Source organism: Anarrhichthys ocellatus, unplaced genomic scaffold, assembly GCF_004355925.1.
Source record: "Anarrhichthys ocellatus isolate YVR2014 unplaced genomic scaffold, GSC_Weel_1.0 scaffold27, whole genome shotgun sequence".
Taxonomy (NCBI): domain Eukaryota; kingdom Metazoa; phylum Chordata; class Actinopteri; order Perciformes; family Anarhichadidae; genus Anarrhichthys; species Anarrhichthys ocellatus.
In genome coordinates this window covers 3,514,082-3,528,960 of record NW_022280057.1, presented here as the reverse complement: position 1 = coordinate 3,528,960, position 14,879 = coordinate 3,514,082, and the positions used below count along the sequence as shown (strand labels likewise).

The 14,879-nt window shown below is 40.7% G+C and overlaps 2 protein-coding genes across 4 annotated transcripts in view; one reads left to right on the top strand and one right to left on the bottom strand.

The window, feature by feature from the left end:
* Positions 1-16: 16 nt before the first annotated feature.
* sesn4 (sestrin 4) lies at positions 17-11,376 on the top strand. 2 transcript variants are annotated; one of them, XM_031862634.1, is made up of 10 exons: positions 17-235; positions 6,055-6,252; positions 6,418-6,600; positions 6,765-7,010; positions 7,684-7,798; positions 7,997-8,121; positions 8,484-8,650; positions 8,738-8,882; positions 8,973-8,987; positions 9,213-11,376. In XM_031862634.1, exons 1-10 carry the CDS (start codon positions 170-172, stop codon positions 9,246-9,248), a joined length of 1,296 nt encoding a protein of 431 aa, XP_031718494.1. In that variant the 5' UTR covers positions 17-169; the 3' UTR covers positions 9,249-11,376. The 2 variants fall into 2 exon arrangements, with proteins under 2 accessions (XP_031718494.1, XP_031718493.1); XM_031862633.1 differs by having other exon boundaries at positions 8,973-11,376.
* Positions 11,302-14,879, bottom strand: part of foxo4 (forkhead box O4) — a 23,034-nt gene continuing 19,456 nt past the window's right edge. For both annotated transcript variants that reach the window (XM_031862631.1, XM_031862632.1), the window contains exon 3: positions 11,302-14,397. The gene's annotated coding sequence lies outside the window, so the exon portion shown is untranslated. The remainder of the gene's footprint in view (positions 14,398-14,879) is intronic.

Sequence of the window (14,879 nt, the reverse complement as noted above, 5' to 3'; positions counted from 1 at the left end):
CTGTCAGCTCGACTCTGGAAGGTTTCCTCTGCTCTCTCAGTCCAGTCTCCGGCTCAGGGACAGGGGCTGACTGCTGCTTCGCTTGCCTTTGTTAGCTAACTGTTAGCTGGCGAAGGCACCGAGAAAAGACAGAGCCGCATCCATGCAGTAGGCACACTTTTTTTGGAAAATGATCATCTGTACGAATAAAATGGAGTACCCCCTGAGAACCCAGTGCCAGCGAGTCCACAAACAGGTAGGTTTTAAAGCCGACACGAGACAAAGCTGTTGAAGACAGTTTAATTAGTTTTTTAACACAATTAAAGCTAGCGGCTAGCTGAGTAGCTCTGGTAACGTTCATTCATTTGCTGAACGGATTAACGTTATTTTATATCAAAGAAACTCGTCTCTTATCCACCTCTCTCTCTCAGGTTTCCTGTGTTTTTTTTATAGCTTTAAATTAACTCTTTGGGCAGCTAACAGCCGACAATGTAAAGAAGACCATTTACAGGTTTTTAAATCTCTAAACTTTTTAACTTGTCAACCAGTAAGTTCGCTTACAGTGGCTGTAAATTAGCTACCAAACTTCTAATCTAAGCTAATAGCTAACTCCGCTAACAGTCGATCGAGCAATCATACCATAGAGTTAAATCCCAACTTAAAAAAAAATGCAATACAAGTAGTTTATATTAATTTAATTCAGAACTATGAACTGCCATCAAGAAACATTTTGTAGTTTCTATCTCCAGTCGTTAAAATGTCACGTTAAAGCTCGCGACACGGTCAACGGTTTATAAACTAACGTAACCGTTAGTAAATGTAACGTCACATTCAGCCAGTTAATATGAACAACATTTGCTGTTCGAATGCATTCGCTGTGATGTACAGCCTTACAACGTAACGAAGAGTCTTCCTTTGTTGCTTCACCATTGAGGATTTAACGTTTGCGTTAACTATTTGTTTTTTTATACATGGCTATATTTGACTTTAACACCGGTTTTTGTCAAATACTGACGTTAAAATGCAAGCAACGAGGTTTGAGAGCTTTGCAGTGTGAGGAGAAATAAATCTGTAGGTGACGATGACATCATCTGAGGATTTGGGGAGAAAGTGTCTTGTCAGTTATTAAGGTGGCTGTGAAGTAATGCATTGACATTTAATACCCATAAATAAAATGTGAATGTGAAATAGCTTTTAATCCACGAGGATTCAGTCTTTCTTGCACCAGGTTCCTCTGAATGCTGGAGACTTTTATTGTGCTGGTTTTTTTTTTTGCTGGCTGAACTGGACTGCCAATCAAAGTTGTTTTTCTCCTCTGTCGCTGTCTTTCCATTTTGCAACAGAAGGGGGGCGCTGTCTCAAGTGCGGTCCCTAAAAGACTGCGTTTGCTGCAGATTAGAGTCCAGAAATGAAGCAAAACAGGGAGGAATGTCAGAAAAAAACCCTCTGGTTTGAAGTCCATTTTTGGGTTACTTCTGACTGTCCCTCTCACTGTGTTGCTGTTCATATTCATATGCATACATTTATCATATAGCATATGATATATGATTACGTAACCGTCTTTAGCTGGAAGACAATCAGTGTTTGTATTGAGACCAATGCTTGTGCAAAGCAAAACAACCCTTTTATAACTACAGTACTTAAAGCACTTGTCTGTTGGAGTAAACATGTATTTGGCGTTTGAGCACCTGCTTTTTAATCTGAATACCTGCACGGCCCCTGGCTCATCCGTGAATGAGACTAGCAATGAATGACCTGATTATCGGTGGAAGTCTTTACTGCGTTGTCCCCTTGCTCTACCTACCTGTTCTCTGACAGGTCCAATCACTCATCGGCTTTGTGTGGGCTTGGCTTTCTATTTTTTTTTTTTTTTTTTTTTTTTTTTTTTTTTTTTTTTTTTTTTTTGAAATCCTGCAGCACAGTGTTTTGTTTGTCTTGGTCATGTTGTATGTACAGCTCCTTTTCCCCCTCCCTCTCCAAACATCTTTGGGCTGCAGCTGGTTTGTTTTGCACCTCTCTCTCTCTCTCTCTTTGAGTTCATGTTGCAAGGGCCAAAATCGGCCCTTGGCTGCATGTGTTTCTGGTGATTTGGGGAGGGGGGCGTTAATGCCTGTCAGGACGGAGCCCCTCCAGGTTCAACCGGCATGCAGATTGAATGTCCTCCCTCCTGCAGCAGCCCACCACACATACAGCCACCACACATCTCATCTTAAGCTGACACATTTACCCTTCCCTGGTAGACTGCTGGTATCATTGTTCTACTTCCTTAAGCGTAGTCTTAGTTCTTTTTAAATTCCTGCCCGTACAGTGCTGCTGTTTCAGCCCGTCTTTGTCTCCATTTACCTTTCCTCCCCTCAGTGACGTCATCCCTGTTTTTCATTTCATCCCTCCTCCTCCTCTCTGATCAATAAAGAAATGACCTGTCCTCTGTTGGGAAGGAAACATCAATCTTCATCTGTGAATTTTTACTTACAACAGGCCCTCTAGGAGGTTTTTTTTATGAGGTCTATCTTTTGCAACCAGGCCACAAGTTGAATATAGCAGCGCTCTAATATCAACACCATCAATCCTCAAGCTTGGTTTTGACTAGGGGGAAAAAAAACATCTTTGTTTCTAAATCGGTAGCTGCTGGGCGTACTGTAAGCAGAATTAATAGGTTTGTGTGCACGAAACCTTAATGCGCATCTCCCTGATACTGTTTGCATTGATGTGAAACCAAAATATGCTTTGTAATACCACACAGTCGCTCAAATGATGTGTGTCTTTTTGCACTATATATCCACCCACACACGCTTGTCTTTTTCATGCGGGTGTTTTTTTTCCAGTGGGTGGACAATAAGGAGGCTATCGCCTTATCAAAAGTACTGCTGTGTGCAGAATTTGTGGCTTGTTTTCAGGCAATAAAGATAAAGCAGTGTGGATGGGTGTCTGCACACAGTCTAAACCCTCCTCTAGTGTGAATTAATCACAAGTATTGATTAGAAAATGTTATTTTAAATGATGGAGGATGTATCGCTTATGTGGAGGAAATATTGATTGCTTTACTTGTGGAGTCTGGCAACCAGTAAAAAAAGATGTAATTTAAGATGGACTTCACCTTTTTATGTTTTAGGAGTTTCAAAATCTGGGAATTTTTTTAAAATTTTCACTGAACATTGTCATAAACTTACTGTATAACTAGAGTTTTAATTTTTGTTTCATGTTAGCAAATAGCAGGTGTCAGCAGACTTAATGCAGTTAAATCTGTAGGATGCATTTCCTGCTGTGCGACTGCTTACGTCTACTAGTTCCTGTTTCAGTTTGACTTTCTCTGTAGAATTTGTCCAGACATGTTTATGAAATTTCACAAAACAACCAATTTCCTCTTCGATTGGGTGATGCCAGTGAGGACAAGTCTGGTCTCCTAGTTCTGTACAAGAGTAAGTGTTGTCACTTATTTGACTGTTTTTGTCTCAGCTGTAGATTAGAGAGGCTGAAGACCAAATGAATGACAGTGAATTGGCCACTGACGTGTAAAGATTGTCTGGTTGTACATGTATTCTGGTGAGATTTCAGTGTTTATCCTCAGGCTGTGCAGCCCAGTAAGTCCCAGTGTGAGTCTCACACACTCTCCTGTGGGGGGGGGGGGAAACGGGATTTCAGCTTTAACTATTCTAACGGTAACCTTTTGCTGAATTAATCCTCATGAAGAAATTGTGTTTTCCTGGACATTCTGAACAACACTGGAGCAAGTCCTGTTGTGCCCAGAGTTATTGCGTCACCATGACACACAACTTTGATAAGGTTGTGTGTCATGGTCTTGGTGGGATCTTATAAGTCTGGTTTTTCCATAAGTAGCCCCTTTATGAAATGTTTTTCATACAATGTTGGTATTTGGGACATCTGCTGCAGGTCTTAAATCTGAAACCTGAGGTATATTCTTTGTTTTGGATTCATATTGTCTGCTGTGCAGTTGCATTTTTATTCTGTATCGCACAAAAAGAGCAAATTTTGTGTCTGTAATTCATCATGTGCCTTGTTTGCATCTTGGTCACTGTTCTTCTGCTACTGTTTACATTTAAACTCTTAAATATCAACCTGTTTCAAATAACCAATATCAGTCATGTTGTAGTAGATACACAACAGTGAATCTGTGTTGTGGTGTTTGTGTTACAAACTGAACCGAGAGCAGTTTATTGAAAAGTTTCACATGGATCTTTGATAATCTGTTAATGTCACAATCGAAGCTTATTCAGTAGACTAGAAGGAGAAAGCTAAGCGGTCTCCCTACATGAGTCCTTGAAAAGTTGACCTCAAAGCATGTTGTCTGCCTTGTGTAGACCCGGAGATGTCTTTTTTTCCTCAGTGACCGGGCCATTTAGTGCTCGGTGGAGCAGTAGCGTAGATTCTGCAGCTCGGCATGCTAATCAGCAGCGCTCGTGTTTGCACAGAGATACTTCCGTGAATGTGCTCTTGTCAAGAGGCCTTTTGATTGGCAGGCACCTGTGTGCTCTATGGACCCCCCCGGCCTATTTCCCATCACTGTTTGCTTTTCATAAACTGAGATTAGGGAAATGTAAACATCATAATGAGATTGATTTGTGTAACGTGTAGTATGTTAACATGTCTTTCAAGACCTGAGCTGAGCGTATGTAGGTCAAGAGGTGGAGCCTCTAGCAGGATCACAAACAAACCCTCGTCCACTACAGACGGCAGTGAAATACCCAAGCAGCTATCGGCCAGATAAACATGGTGATGAATGTCCAAGAGCCGTACGAGGCTAAAATGTAATGGTCGACATTCGCTCCGACTATCTGTGACATAAGAAATAATCCTCGACAGCATTTAGTGATATTGAAAGAAGAAGTCCTTGCCAACATTCGTGTCGCTCAAACTGCAGTGAGCCAGTTGGCTTTGATCGGCCCTGTGCACTCGGGTTTCACATTCAGGGGAACTGCCAGAGGCCGAGCTCCCAAACACCTTTTCCTAGAGGCCGTTGTATGATGGCGAGAGGCGTAATAAATGGCCGTGCCTCCGAGGGCAGTCCAGCTTCCCTCTCCACACGGGTCTGTTTCTCTTGGCCTCAGGCTCCTCAACAGTCACACCTATGTTTGTGTCTTTGGTCTCATCCACTTCTACGCTGCTGCAGAGTTTCCCTCTTCAGGGCCTCTTAAGCCCAACTTTCACATTAGTTTCTTCATCCGTCTTTTTCCCGGAGCCTCATCTACATTTGATAGTATTGCAGTAGTACTGTATGAGGCATCAGACCCTGCTGCAATGGAGATGAGTTGGTGTCTTTGAGCCTCCAGCTGAGCACCGTTTTTATATGCAGAAAAAATAATGTGAGGAATTCCCTCACTTGCCACTGGCGCTGGTAGCACAGCGTCGCTGGCTGGCTGCCGCTCTTCAGCTGCTTTAAGGTGTGTAACATGACTCCAAAGCACAGTCTGAGCCGCCATCACGTGGTGTGGACACTGAAGTCCAACCTTGTCTTGGGTCAACCTGCTTTAGCTACAAAAGGAGTTCTCATAATTCAAAGGACAGTCGGCCCTTATATGCATTTACATGTATGTCGTATTTTGAAGGAACCTTTTCACAAAGATTACATGTCTGTAATCATTATACTACAAAGTCAATAAAGATATTCATCACTGTCACTATGAGAACTTTGATGTTGTCGGTGGCTGCAACTAAGGTTTATTTTCTTTATCAGTTCATCTACTGATTATTTTCTTGATTAACTGATACTGTTTTTATATTTAGAAGTCTTGAAACTGCTTGTTTTGTCCAACCAAAAGTCCAAAACCCAAACATATTTAACTTCCTGGGATATAATACGGAGAAAAGCAGCAATTAATCATATTTTAGCACCCGGAATCAGCATATTTTGGGAAGAAGAATGATAAATAGATTCTACAAATTTATTCCCATTTAATTTTCTGTAACCGGACAAATTGATTGACATTTCAGCTCTAATGGCTACTTCCTCAGCATCCTACATATGAACACAATGATGAAACATCCTCCGATTGTACCGCAGCAACACGCAGCACAAGGTTTTTACCAGCCTCCTCCTCTCTGTCCCGGTGTCTGTAGGTGATGGTGAACGGTGAGAACGAGCGAGTGTCGCTGCTGTTCATGAAGGCTCTGGTCAGCAGGGGGAGCGTGGACGCCGTGTCCCAGCAGATGGCCTCTCACCCCCAATACTTGGAGAGCTTCCTGCGCACACAGCACTATATCCTGCACATGGACGGCCCCCTGCCGCTGCCGTACCGCCATTACATCGCCATTATGGTCAGTTAGCAAGCTGTTCTCGTTTAGACATACCCAGTAACTCACCATTCGACTTTGGGAGCTGTTCTTTACCAGGGATCATACGAGTATCATTCAAAATTAAAGAATAACAAGCGCTTAATGTTTGAGTTGATCTGCTCAACTTCCTCTTCCGATGACTTTCAGGCTGCAGCACGACATCACTGCAACTACCTGGTGTACCTGCACTCGGCCCAGTTTCTGAGGGTGGGCGGGGACCCTCTGTGGCTGCAGGGTTTGGAGGCAGCGCCCCCCCGCCTTCGTCTCCTCGACCACATCAACAAAGTGCTGGCCCACCAGCCCTGGCTCACTGCCTGCTCACACATCCAGGTACAGCAGAGCAACACCAGCTAACAAAACAAAGAGTATTAAAGGATTGCCCATCATCACTTACAGAAATACAGAATTGTTTACGTCTTAAAGAGCACTCGGGGATGCAGATTAACGAGTATAAATCCTGTCTGACCCTGAGCTCTGGTGTCTGTTCCCTCCAGACGCTGCTGAAGTCGGGCGAGCAGTGCTGGTCGCTGGCTGAGCTGGTGCAGGCTGTGGTGATCCTGGCCCACTGCCACTCCCTCTGCAGCTTTGTGTTTGGATGCGACACAGACTCGGACTTTGTCCCGCTCTCCAAATCTCCCAACGGTGTCCCGCCAACCTTCTGCCCCTTTGATGCTGCCAACGGCAACGCCAACGTGCCTCAGTCGCTCGCCACGCCCTCCGAACACAAGACACGAAGACGGGTAACGAATCAGTCTTGTCTTTCAAACTAATACATTTGCTTGATTCCCTTTTTTATGTAAGTGGAAATGGATATGAAGGTTTATGTTTCATGTGATACTATATGTTTTTTTTTTTTAATCATGAATGAAATATTAAAAAATTACAAATGTTATTCTGTGGCAACTAACGTCATTTACAATTACTCAATAATTATTTTACTTTATAAAAACAAAATAACGCAAATTGCGCGTTTTATCTGACCAATGATCTGAAACCCAAAGATTCTCAATTTACAGAGAAGCTAGAAGCAGAGATTATTTGGTGTTTTTGTTTGATAAGTGACGTGAAAATGTTTGTCGGTTAATTTTGTGTCCTGATCAGTCAAACGACTAAAAGTTTTCAAAAGGATTTTATGATTTAGGATCATTTTAGCTTGAGACGTTATGTAGATATGATCTCTTGCATAAAATATTAAAATAATTCATAGTGTGAATGATATGGTTCATGTGTTTCTCACACCTTAAATGCTAACTGATACGAGATCACTTTGAAGTGACACAGCTCTTTGTATCTCCATGAGATGAAAGTGGGAGCGTTTTCTCGTAATAAGGATTATTTTCCTCCGTTACTCGTAAGATACTTGAAACTTAATTTAACTTCATCAGCGTTTTCTTCTGGTGTTTGTGTCGACAGTCTCTGGACTCCAGCTGTGACATGGTGTGTCTGAAGGAGAGGATTCAGAAGTCTCAGGAAGAGCGTGAGAAGAGAGAAGAGCGTCTGCTGCAGACACAAGCACTCCAGCAAACAGGTGACCGACATCAGCAGAGGAAGGCAGATACACACCAACAAGATAACACTGATCATCCCACTCACTTCTTTATCTTTATCTTCATCGTTGCATTTAAGTCACATGGTGTCAAACCTGAGCAATCACCACTCATCATCAGCCACACTCTCTCTGCCTCCTCATCTCCTTTGCTTACGTTGTCTCTCTCTTCTTTTTTAGATATTGAAGAAGAAGAGGAGATGATGTGCTTCACAGACCCGACGCGTTTTATCACAGACCCCGACTTGTGCTATCAGGAGTTTGCTCGTAGAGAGGAGGACCACTTTCAAGTATTTAGAGTTCAGGTGAGGATGTCACATTTGTGAACGTGTCAGCGGGCAAGTGGTGTTAACTTTGTATGTGTGTTACGGCTCTTTGTGCTAAGACGTGTAGACGCCTTAAACATCCGGTGACTTCACACACTTTTCAATCAATGATCCTGATGTCTGCAACATGTAACTTCATTAAGGTTTAACATGTAATTATTTCATGTTACTCCATGTATGCTGAGAACACGGAGAGTTTAGATGTCGACTTGTCTTTTTTATGTTGTAAAAGATGTCTTGGCGGAGACTTGGGAACCACTGCTGTACTTTGATATTTGATGATCTTCAAAGTAGAATCTAAACCTCGCTGACTCTGAGTGTGTGGTGTGTTTTCTCTGCAGGACTATTCATGGGAGGACCACGGCTTCTCCTTAGTCAACAGATTGTATTCGGACATCGGGCACCTCTTGGACGACCGATTCAGGAGTGTGACTACGCTCCCCTCGACGCACAGCCCCGACCTGAAGAGGGCGATCTGGAACTACATCCATTGTGTGTTAGGAATACGGTGAGACACAGAAACATCCTCTGTGACTCATAGGCCTACTTTTCTTTGTGTTTAGCAGGTAAACAAGACATTTGTTTGTGGTTACAGGTATGATGATTATGATTACGGAGAGGTGAATCAGTTGCTGGAGCGAGATTTTAAGCTGTACATCAAGGCTGTGGCTTGTTTTCCGGATGCCACCAAAACTCCAGTGTGTCCGCTAAGTTTGGCTCCACTTAAAACTTCAGAGCGGGTAAGAAGACCTTCACCGTTTAAGTTTCCGTCATTCAAACCTCTTTTGGCGCTCTGTGTGAATCCCTTTTTTCATTGTCTCTCCCTTCAGATACACGTTAATTTACTCATCATGGAGGCCCGGCTGCAGGCTGAGCTGCTATACGCTCTGAGAGCCATCACGCAGTACATGATCGCCTAAGTGCTCTCGGAGAGGCACGAAGCTAAAACTCTCCGCCGGTACAGAGAGACCCAGAGACGCGAGGATGAAGAAATCTAAACATCAGGACGGCGAAGTGGGACGAGAGCGGCACATTTAAGGACACACAGCTCCATCGTTTAGCAGCTGTGCCTCATGAATGTGCTTTTCAATGTATTTATACCATAGTGTGCCATGCCCTTCCTCCAGCAGATTCTTCTGTTCTCTTATCAAACATCTCGGCTCTTAAACGATACGTGCAATTATTAGAAGTTGTTTTAATTTTGACATGTTTTGTGTTTCAACTCAGTCTGTGAGGAACGGCTTGGTTGTAGCGGTGTGTTACTGTGGCCAATAGTTTCATCAGTCTCCTTTGTATGAACTATGCCCCCCCCCCAAAAAAAAAAAAAGATATCTTTTTGTACAAGATGAATGTTAATGGGAGACCAGGGCCTCTGTTATATTTTGGACAATCCTCGTCAGTGTTGGAGGAGGAAGTGGACCGTGAAGGACAACGTTTTTTGCGCTCCCTAACATTTCGTATTAATGCTGGTCAAGAACAAACGCATCAGTTACACTGCTGGAAGTTATCACATCACTATAGTTTCTTTTAATAAGCACTTTTTTAAAACTTTATATATTTATAATACAAGGTAGCTCATTAGTAGACGCACGGTGTGTGTGGGTCCGACGCCTTTCTTCTCCACTGTACGACGTGTAACGAAGATTTTCAGACTGTTTGTCCTCCAACTTTCAGACTTTGCTTTTGTTCGCAACCCCAGACGTCCGAGTGAAGTAACTTGATCCGGGATAGTTCCGTGAATTATTGCTCTACTTGTTACTTTCAGGTCAGTGCTGACACGCATAAGGATTTTGAAGGTAATGATGTTCTCAAAACACAATATTTACACCCGATGAGAATACTTAAGAAGTCAGTGAGCAGTTTCCTACAGAGAAGATTAAGCTGAGCCATTTGCTTGATGATTTTTGTGCTATTTGTATGGATGTGCTTTAAAAGAGATCAAATCAGAGACTGAAGTTCAGTGTCAAGCTCATTAAACAAACGCTACAGTAAAGTGATGAATTGGATAGATGAGAAGTGGCCAGTGGATCACTGGTCGTGAGTCGAGGTTGAGTTCAGAAGTCAAAATCCACGGTACATTTACAAAGCAGAACAATGTGCACACTAGTTGTTAAAACACTTTTTTTTCTGTCTTTTTTTTTTTATTTTTATAGTTTTTGTAAACTATAGAGTACTCACTTGTTTTGTTTCTGGGTGTGATGGTAGGACCTGCTTGTTGTGCTGCATTCTGAGTAGATATAGAGTGTGACGGACTGTTTAGAGTTAGTAACTGTAGGATGTAGAAAAGAAACGAGCGCATATCGAGCATATAAAGCAAAACGCTCTGTTAACACAGGTGCCTTCAGGCTGAAACTGGAGTGCTGCTGAAGTGGAGGGATGTGATGACTGGAGGCTGAATGTGGGCTTTGGTGGTAGAAACGCCGCCAACTGACCCGTTTAAAACTTGTGGCTGTTTTTCTTGGTTTTGGTCGTTAAGTGTTTCTGATGAATATCGAGGCTGTGAACGCCCGTGTTTTCTATCAGACACCTGCAATCCCCAGCAAGTCAGCGAAGAGCCTTTGACGCAGATGGATGTTAAAAAATGTTCAACTTGAGCAGTTTTTGAAAAAAAATGATCTATATATAAAAAATAAAAAAAAGAATTAAAAGTGAAAAGGCCAAAAAAATGTGTTTTTTGAAAATGTGAAGAAATGTTTTCTATAAAGACGCTCTACGAAAATAACAGCTGTTTTACTTTCTTCTACAGGATACTTTCAACATATACCACTGGTTTACATGATTTATCTACTAAATCACACAAACCTTGTTTTATAACCAAATCTGTTTCTGAAGCAATCCCTCAGTTTTTAAACTTACCTTACAGGCAGGCATTTTCAATCACTAAGCTAAGCTAAATCACTTTCATATTTTCATTTGACAAAAAAAATCTTATCTTAGTCTATTTGTTAGCATTTTGTAAAGCTTTCAACAACATGACATCATACTGCTGATGAAATCATGATATAATAATAATAATAAGCTACAATAATAAATGATTTTGGTAAAGTACACTTACTTGCTACCATGTCGTACAGTAGTATTACTGGACTTCAGCGGCCTCTAGTGGCAGATGTGCAGAACTGAACAGTCAGTAACTTTGCACCAAAGACTCAGACAAAGTGGGTTAAACAGTTTTTATTGAATTTATTTCTGCTTTTCAGAACTGTTTGTCATCTCTGGCTGACTTTACAATTTTTAAAGAGACTGATTTTTTTTTTTTTTGGGGGGGGGGGCAGCTTAAAAACTATCAACATTAATCAAAACTCATAAACATAATTGGCTTATGCACAACTCATTCCCTGTCCACCCAACCCTCCCTATGAAAGAAAAACCCTTGCTGAATACTAACATACTGTATCAAATGGGGCATTTTTAAATTCCAAACCTACATGGACTAACTGCTACTTAAAGAGAACTGAAGAAAAAAAATGACTATTACATAGAGGGGGAATACAAGCACACACCACACCTGCCCAGTAAACTAGAGACATCCGACCAGCTGCCGCTCCTTTTACATGCTGCAGTCCCTCCTTTTAAAATGTTAACATTTCCAACACCTGCATTAGTTCAGAGAAACTGGGGGAGTTGTTGCATATACAACTTTCTAAACTAATTAAATGTTATTTAAAATAACATCATGCAGTTTGAAGAAGCTGGTCTTCTGTTTCCAGATCTACTTAATGACCCGTTCAGTGGTTTTTATATATATATATATATATATATATAAAAAAATAAACCAAAAATGGGGAAAGACTTGATCGTGTGCTAACTTCTAACATGGCACCATATCAACATCCCTGTGCTGGATACATAAAATTCAAAAAGGCCCTGATATGCACCCGTAGCATCATGCAGGAAACGTCAGAAATGACATCTAGCACCATTAGAAAAGTAAAAAAAAAAAAAGAGTGCTTATAAAAACCAGAGACTACCATATTCACGTAGTTACAGTGACATAATGAAAGAGTTTAAACTGCTGGGATGTTATTTCTGATCACAAAACGTTGACAGTTATGAACAAAAGTAATTAAATACGAACACAAAACATAGAATTTAAGGGGGAAGAGGACAGAATAAAGTCATGCTATAGTGTTTTAAATATTGGCAGTCAAAATAAAACCCAAGGAATAGTATAGAAATGATATACATGGCTGGAGAGCTACAATACATTTCTCTAAAAACAAAACAAAAAGGGAAGTCAAATTTGAGGTCAACTCTTTTTAAGACAGAACCTCCTCCAAGAAAACACACAGACGTGGTGTGATGGATTCCAGTCTGTTGTAACAGAGAAAAATGTGTAGAATAAATATTCATTTTGCTTATTGTCACCCGATCTGATGACATCTGTGCAGAGTTGTCTTCCTGTTGTTTTCCCGCTGAGAGGTAACGGTTGTATTAGTCTCGTTTTGAGATGAGAATGCGACGGCATGTTGAAAAGTGGGACGATAAAAGGTGTTTTCTTTTCATCATGCCACGTTTTTTATTTTTATTTAATTGGATTCACAATTAATGCAAAAAAAAAGAGGCAGATCATTGGGAATTTTAGTTAAAATGGTCAAGTATTGATGCCTCACTCCACTCTCAAAGTCAGATATCACGTTACAGGCATCTTCTGCAAAGCTTATGTACACACGAGACACCGTGTCAGGCCCAAGCGCTCCCTAAACGCCATGCAAACGCAAATATTAGTGTTCCTTTGGTTACGTAAAAAAAAAAATCTACATGCATCTCATCCTTTACAAAAATACAAGTATAGAAAATTACCGTTAAAAATTATCAGAGAATGCTTCCTCCAATGTAAAAAAACACTTGTCATTAGTAATATATTCATATGTATTAATATCTCGTTTATTACTTCCATCTAAATTGTATATTAAAACTATAATCAAATATATTCTTCTTTTGTACTCACAGAGAATTCATTTCTTGAACTGAATAATTAAAGTGTGAGCGAATATTTTTGACATGAAGCCCCCCCCCCCCCATATCAAAATATCAGGAAAATGTTAAATAACAAAACCCTTCAAGAAGTGATTTTTCAAATTTCCTTCAAGATCTCATTTAGTTCTCCCGATAAATCTGCGTAGCGTGACATTGTGTACATGTGCAACCATGGCTTTTACATTTTTCCTTTTTTACAGGATTTAAACTCTTAATGAAATGGTACAACCTAATGTGTCTTCTAGGTTTGGGGTCCCTGTGTCGCAGGAAACCTAAGTGCTTTGAAAATGCACAGGCTCAATAACAACAAAAAGGAGGAAGAAATGATCAGTTCGACCATGTGACAGTGGAGGCCGCTGTCTGAAACAATATAATACTTGGCCAACCAATCACTTGTTGGCAAATAAATTCACCCTTGAATGCCCCGTGTATGAATTCACAAGTTACATTTCTTCATTTTGTTAGTTTGACTGCACATCAGGGATGTAAAAAGTAAAAACACACACCCTCTAACTGACATCTACCATAACACACTGGATTGATCAAACTGAAAATACAGACTCTCTTAACTGCTCAATCACCAAATTTCATTGGAGAAAAAAAAAATCATCTTTTCTTTCTCTGAAGTGAGAAATTAAAAAAATCGTGCATATAATCGTAGTCCACAATTGTGCGAGATGTGTAGCAATTGTTGAATCGAGCCTTTTATACCTCCGGTCGTCGAGTCTTTCGTCCTCCACCTGTTCACGGTGAACCGTGTCCACGGCGCAGCAGAGTAACTGCCACTCAGACAGCGCTCCGTCTGGCAGGTTATGCTGGAAAACTGGCCACTTCTCCCAAAAAAAACACACACATTCCATCAAGCCTTCAACACCAAAGCCGTCGTGTACCGTTTCCAACCTGAAGCTATTGTGGTGCAACGTAACTGAAATAAAAACTCCCAGCAGAGGGGAGTTAACGATTTGTCTTTTCACTCTTAAAAACACCAAGTCACACACGTCTTTGAGACATCATCAGTTTGGATTACAAGAAAAAAAAAAAACGCAGAGCAGCCTAATTGTTTGCAAGTGTTATATGTTCCAAAAAAAAAAAAAAAAAGGAGAAATATTGTGCATAGTAGCCCGAAGCACCTCCCTGCCCTCCGCATGTCTTGGCACATGACACGGGGGTTAAAGGTCCGAGAGAAGCGTCGGATTTGAAGACAGTATCTTCAGGCCGCAGGGAGGAGGAATGCACCGGTCATTTTGTGAGGTCTTCTTGATTGGAGAATAGTTCCTGCGAGACAAGACGACAAAAACGGTCATACGTGTGGATTGGCTCATAAATCCAGATTATGTTCATAATGTATTTTAAATCATCTCTCGACTCAATCACTGTTAATCAAATCCATGTACAGTGCTGTACAGTAGTCAATTAATCCATTCTGTCGGCAGAAAACTCATCAGCAACAATTTTAATGAGCAACTGCAACTAATTATATACCATGAAGCGATTTAGGTCTCAAAGTGAATCGATGGGTTAGTGGATTGACAGGAAATTGATTTTTAACTATTCTTTCATCATTGATTTATTGTGCATTCTCCAATGTGAGGATTTGCATCTTTTTTATATACTGTATATGTGTGTGTGTATATATACATATATATATATATATACATATATATATATATATATATACATATATATACATATATATATACATATATATACATATATATATACATATATATACATATATATATATATATATATATATA

What these genes read in the sequence shown, in the direction of transcription:
- sesn4 (XM_031862633.1), top strand. Translation starts at nt 170, where the DNA reads ATGATCATCTGTACGAATAAAATGGAGTACCCCCTGAGAACCCAGTGC. An exon ending in CTGCCTGCTCACACATCCAG is followed by an intron (nt 6,601 to 6,764) that starts GTACAGCAGAGC and finishes TGTTCCCTCCAG; the next exon opens with ACGCTGCTGAAGTCGGGCGA. An exon ending in AACACAAGACACGAAGACGG is followed by an intron (nt 7,011 to 7,683) that starts GTAACGAATCAG and finishes TTGTGTCGACAG; the next exon opens with TCTCTGGACTCCAGCTGTGA.